General features: G+C 33.1%; 1 protein-coding gene across 1 annotated transcript in view; it reads left to right on the top strand.

The window, feature by feature from the left end:
- MYCBP2 (MYC binding protein 2, E3 ubiquitin protein ligase) overlaps positions 1 to 6809 on the top strand; it is a 300054-nt gene that overhangs the window by 140970 nt on the left and 152275 nt on the right. Inside the window, exons 30-33 of the mRNA XM_014544063.1 lie at positions 1538 to 1629; positions 2362 to 2496; positions 3182 to 3265; positions 4551 to 4647. Of these exons, the coding sequence (XP_014399549.1) occupies positions 1538 to 1629; positions 2362 to 2496; positions 3182 to 3265; positions 4551 to 4647 (408 nt within the window). The remainder of the gene's footprint in view (positions 1 to 1537; positions 1630 to 2361; positions 2497 to 3181; positions 3266 to 4550; positions 4648 to 6809) is intronic.

Genomic DNA, 6809 nt, shown 5'->3' on the forward strand with positions numbered 1-6809 from the left:
CAGCCCCACCCCTCAGCAAGGACCCCAACCCCAATCCAGGGCCCCCATCAGGGCAGGCCGGCCAGCCCCCACCCATGCACTGGGCCTCTATCCTATATAATAAAAAGGGTAATATGCAAATTGACCCTAACGGCAGAACGACCACTCGACCAGTCACTGTGAGGTGCACTGACCACCTTTCGGTCCCTTTCCCTGGCCAGTAGGCTCTGATCGCCCAATGGTGAACATGGAACCTGGAGTGGATGGCAGGGGACCTGGGTGGTGCCAGGCCAAAGCCCCCCCCTCCCCCCACTAGTCGCCCCACACACAGGGGGCAGGGCCGGCGAGCAGGCAGGAGCGGCTGACTTCTTGGTCCCTTCCCCCAGCCGTCAAGGTCCGATTGCCCAATGGCAAATGGGGATCCGGGGAGGGTGGCAGCGTGGGGTGGGGCCGGCGAGTGGGTGGAACGGCTGACCTCTTGGTTCCTCCCCCTGGCTCCAATCACCCAATGGAAAACGGGGAACCAGGGGTGGGTGGCGGCAGGGGGTGGGGCCAGCTGCAGGTAGCTGGGGAAGACCCTGATCGCAGGCCAGGCCTAGGGACCGTACCTGCGCACGGATTTGTGCGCCAGGCCTCTAGTTAGCGTATAATTGAAAAATCAAGACATGCACACAATAATTGTGCAGTAAATTTTAATGCTCCTTTCTTTTCCTTCTGAGTATTTTATCCACCTTTCTTATAGTTTGCCTGCTATAATTCTTCAGAGAAATAGGGAATTTTTTATATGTATTAGTTCATTAAAAAAATAAACTCTTCCTCATAATTCTCTATTTTTACTTGATCTCATAACCTTTGCTAATTTGATATCTTCTCTTTTATTCCTTTTCAGAGACTCTGTGTCCTCTCCTTTTTTTATAACCATTTTATTCACACTCTTCATCTCTCCTTTTCCCATGCCATATTATTTTGAACTGTTTTTTCATTACCTGTGTTTTTAAGGATTTTTATTTTCTATTATTCCTCTCTCTCTCCATAGCTAACATTTTCTAGCCTTTTTTGCTGGGCATTTTTCTGAGCATTTTTCCACAAATATTATTCCATTTAATTTTCACAGTTATTATTGAAGTAGGCTGTGTTAGTATCCATCTCTTTTTTATGGATAAGAAAACTGGTTCCTAGGATCTCTCAGCTAGTAAATGTTGAAGCAAGATTCAACCTCACTTAGATATATACTTTGGTTGAGTGCTCTCTTTCAAATTATAAACTTCTCTCCTCCAGAGGTTTATATTTGGTACAGAACTATTTGGAGCACTTGACATTAAATAAATGAATAGGAAGGAAAACAGATTAATATAGACTGTAAGTCATGGTATGTGTTTCTTAACTTAATTATATATGTCTGTATATTTTACTTAATAACGTTTAAAAATAGGTGCTCTGATTTTTCACATTTTGCAGTGTCCAGAAAATATTGACACATGCAAAATTATGAGCATATTATTCAGCAGATTTATGTGACCGAAAGATTGAGCACAGTATGTTTTTCCCCTTTCCCCAGCTGTTTGAGTTGGGTCCTGATGGAGGAGATCATGAAACTGATGGAGACCTTCTTGCAGAGACTGATGTGCTGGCTTATGACTGTGCTGCTAGGTAATGATTTCTTCATTATTCAGTGTAGTCCTTTCAGATACTTAATGTGAAAAATTCATTATAAATAAGTAAACATAATTTTAAAAGGAAGTTTTAAGTAATCAGTGATCACATACTTGAGAAATTAAATTATATATTAGATAATGTGTTGCTTTTAACAATGCCGCATTAAAAATAATAGTATTTCTACATTGAAGATAAGATGAAAATATTATACATACATTTTGCACACTTTTATTTTTATGCATTGCTTAGAAAACACCTAATATGCTAATGCTCTATTGATGCGATACAATTATTTACTACCTAACATTATATATATAGTGTCAAATAGTCATACTGGGCCATAATTCAGATCAACTGTATACTCTAACGTCATGCATATAATATCTGCTTAATTATAACACACTTGGAGGGAGGTAGTCGGCTTTACTGTTTTTTTTTAAAACAATTTTTAAAAATTTGGTCTTATTTTAATATAAAAGTTTTATAGCACTTAAGCAAGTTTTAGAATTCAAGATGGAGGAGGAAGAAATGTCATGTTATGACCACAACACAAGTAAATATTATTTGTGTTCTTGTCTAGGCATTTTTAAATAAAGGGTTTTAAATACTTGACACAGGTCTTATAATGCAATGGATTTCATGTTTTATTTATAAAGGATTTTAAAAACAAATGTTTGTAGTGGAAATGCAAAGGCATTGTTTTTGATTCACTATTTTTTTTCGCAGAGAAAAATACGCAATGATGTTTGATGAACCAGTTCTTCTGCAAGCTGGGTGGTGGTACGTAGCCTGGGCTCGAGTGTCAGGACCCAGCAGTGACTGTGGATCTCATGGACAAGCTTCTATCACCACAGATGATGGGTAAGTGGAATGTTTAAGTGTTCTTTAAGCAGCTCTCATTTTTGGTAGTGGAATATTGTTTAGAAATCTCAGAAGTTTTTTTGGTAGGATAAAATCTTAGTAAGGCTAGAGCATAATATGACTTCTAAAATTAAATTCATATAATCTTATACCAAATTAAAGTCTAGACCAGTGATGGCGAATCTTTTGAGCTCGGCGTGTTAGCATTTTGAAAAACCCTAACTTAACTCTGGTGCCGTGTCACATATAGAAATTTTTTGATATTTGCAACCATAGTAAAACAAAGACTTATATTTTTGATATTTATTTTATATATTTAAATGCCATTTAACAAAGAAAAATCAACCAAAAAAAATGAGTAGGGAGATAATGGCACTGCAATTCTTAGCTCTTGTCAGGTGGCATTTGTGTATATTTCTGGGTGTTACATTACATTACTAAAATAGAAATTATATAGAGGAAAGTGACAATGATAGTGGGAGTTTGGAAACCATAAAAAAAAGAAATATATACGTGTTATAAAATTTGACAGTGCTTATGAAAACAGTTTATTAATTGCAAAGCTTCAGTAGTATGAAATGGTATGGTGTTAATAAAATGTTGGGGGAACATTGTTGAATTATTACTTTCAATGAATCCTGAACCATGTTGGTTTTGATATCATTGTTATTTTTTCTCTTCTTAGGGTTGTTTTCCAATTTAAGAGTTCAAAGAAATCAAATAATGGTACTGATGTTAACGCTGGTCAGATACCTCAATTACTATACAGGTATTTAGCATACTTATTGTTAATTAATAAGGTTTATTCTTTTGCTATAATGAACTAGGATCACTATAAAATATATACACATTTGAAGCATTCAGAACATTTTAATATAATAGAAATATTGGTGCATTTAACAAAATCATTTAATGTTTTGTATATTTTAAAATATTTTCTGCATCAAGCTTAATTTTAAATTTTACCTCATAACTCAGATTATTCGTATTATGCCAGTAACATTTTAATGACTTATACAGGGCAAGGCAGATGTAGGTTTACAGTTGTTTGTGAAACAGGGTTTATCTTGCATTATTTATTATTATTTTCCATATGAACAACTGAAAACCTACTTTTACCCCACCCTGTATTTTTAATGTCTTTATTATTTTACCAGTTTCAGAATGTTGTAAACTAATAAAATTGTCTTAGAGAAATTAAATTATGGTGTTAGATGGAGACTTTGGAGTAGGCCTGATTTATTTGCTGCAGTCTTATGTTTTCTTGTTCATCTTGTGATGCAGTGAATTGGAAAATCCCTTACTGCTGAAAATTTTTACCTTTGCTTTATATATCAAATAATAACTTATGTATAATATTTATTGTACTTTACCAATATTTAAGAGTTTTAATTACATTATGGTAATTGATACATATATGGAGGCGTATGTCTCCACCTACTTGTAGACGTTTACTGCAATAATTTTTAGAATAAAGTATGCAAATAGATATAAAACCTCACTAAAAAATGTCATTCTTACTTTATGTAGTAAAAATCAAAGGAAGTACTTCTAGAACAGTGATTCTCTGTCTCCTATATCTTCCTTTCTAGTAATCACTTCAAGAATCTGGATGATATGTATAAACTTAATTTACCCAAGAAGGGATTTTTGTTTATTTTTATGCTCTTTATTATAGTTACTATTTGTAATATGTAGTATTATGAACATAACAAGTTGCTGGGGTGACTTCTGGGTACACTTGTTGAATAACTTTTAAATAGTAGAATTTAGTAGTGGCATTACTAAAGAACATAAGTTACATATGTTGTCTAGTAAGAGATACTTTACTCCCCAGTCTTACAAATGTGGGATTTAAATGCTGAAATGCTCAGGTGCTAAAAATTTTGCTTAGCATTGGAAAATGTTTTTTAAAAGCCCCATATTGTAATTTTACCTAACAAAAATATTTAAATACATAATTCAATTTTTTATTATTGCAAAAATGTATATTATGAACAGAAAAATGTCATTGGCCTTTGCAGCATAAATTTATGTTTGTCTGCTACCTTCAGACTTCCAACCAGTGATGGCAGCGCTTCAAAAGGCAAACAGCAAACAAGTGAACCGGTACACATTTTAAAGAGATCTTTTGCAAGAACTGTCTCAGTGGTGAGCCATTTTTTTAAATTTCTGCTTTTCTATTCAATGCTCAGTTTCATTTTGATGCTTTAGCATTTAGCCACTCCTCTTAGTTGTCATTTCAGCATAGCAATAAGCTTTATGAACTCAGATTTGTGTTTGTATTGGCATTGACAGTCTAGGCCAAATAACATGCACTTTAAATAATGGGAAAATAGAGATCGTGACTGATTTTAACATGTCTTGCTATTTCTGAAATAACTGGTCAATTTTCTGATAAATCATGTATGAATGAATATATATGCTGAAAGAGTTAGAAAGTGAAGGATAACTTAAGGGTGGTGTTGACCAAGAAGTTTTATTTTATTGCTTTAGGAACTAGAAGTTTCATATTTAACTCTAGGGACTTTATTGAACTACTTGACATCACCATTCTACATTTAAAGATACAACATGCTATTGGGGCTACCTTTGTAGAATGGAAAGTCAGCATGATGTATTTGAAATATGGTATGTTCAGGAAGTCTTGCTCTTTCATTTATTAGTTGTGGATGTTTACACAACTTACCTGCATAAATATGTCATAGCGTCATTATGAATTTTAATGACATAAGGGATGCAAAAATTCTTTTTAAATTGTAAGGCACTATATGACTGTGATTTACCAATGTAGCTGGTAATCTGTTCTATTAGTAAAAGGCTTTGGGAAATGCTTTTCTTCTTTTTTATTAATTTTTTAAAACAAAATTAATACATATCCCTTGTGAAATAAGGTAGAGTAGGAATAAAACCAAGCTAAATGTATATTAAACTTTCCCCTATAATCACCCTGTTTTTATTATATATAACTACTATTTACATTTTGATGTATATTATTTCAGACTATATTTTTATACATACACATACTTATTATTCTGCATATACAATATGCTGTGAACCTTCTTATTTATGTTTGATCATACTTTAGGTTTTGCATTTTCCTTTTTAAAAATTTCATAGTATATGCTGTGGACACATTTGGCCCTATTTTAATCTTTTCTAATGTTTGCATCATATTCCATAGAATGGTTGTACAGTAAGTCCTCACTTAATGTTATTGATAATAGATTCTGCACCTTAAGCTAAATGATGTATAATGAAACCAATTTTACCATAGGCTAATTGATAAAAACAAGAGCTAAGCTCCTACACATCTCATGAATGTTAAAAGAAATGATGTTGAATGAAATGACATTATTTGAAGACCCTCTGTATTGGACTCTATTCCTATAAAAGGACTGTTTATTTCTCATTTTTACTATTATATTGATACGTATGTCTTTGAAATTACTTATGCATTTATGTAAACATTTCTACTGGAAGTGTCATTTAAAATTTGGTATATTATGCCGCATTAGCCCTCCAAAAGAGATGGGACAGTTTACAGAGAATGTGCTTTGAATAAAAGAGCACAAGAATTTTTGCTACTTGGTAACTTGGATCCTTTTAGTATTATGATCAGTTTGGTATCTTTTGATTCAAATAAGTATCTTTGATTCTGTTGTGTGTGTTTTTTAGTGATATTTTATTTTGTGCTTAGTAATTTTTTTGTATTTATGTATGAGTGGTTTTATGGTTATTAGGTAATTGAAATCTTTATATAGGAAACTTATAAATCATTTCTTTAAAAGTTAAGGTATAAACTCTTATTCTTGGTATTACTATACGAGAGGATGAGAATTTGGTGGGAGAGAATAAGTGCTTTTCTTTAAGATTCATCTAGTATCCATTATCATGTAAGCATGATAAAACCTGCAGACCAACTAGAACTACAGGGATGCTCAACCCCCCAAACCCATATTTTGGAATTTTAAAAATATCCAAGTAAGAATTTTTATTATTTTTATAGTCAATTTTTATCTTCTGTTAACTTGTTTATCAAGAATTGGCTTAGGTTGTATTGTAAAATTTAATAGGTAGATATAAAATAAGCTTTTTATGTTGTTGATATGCTAAAATGGTTTATTATATTAAAAATTATTTAACTGTTAAAATACTTTTGGTTTATTTACACATTACTACCTTGAAAATGTAGAGTGTAATTTACCTTTCAAGTAAACATCCTATCTAATAAAAGAGAAACATGGTAATTAGCGTACGACCGCTACCCTTCCCATTGGCTAATCAGGGCGATATGCAAATTAACTGCCAGC

This window comes from Myotis brandtii, unplaced genomic scaffold (genome assembly GCF_000412655.1).
Source record: "Myotis brandtii unplaced genomic scaffold, ASM41265v1 scaffold350, whole genome shotgun sequence".
Taxonomy (NCBI): domain Eukaryota; kingdom Metazoa; phylum Chordata; class Mammalia; order Chiroptera; family Vespertilionidae; genus Myotis; species Myotis brandtii.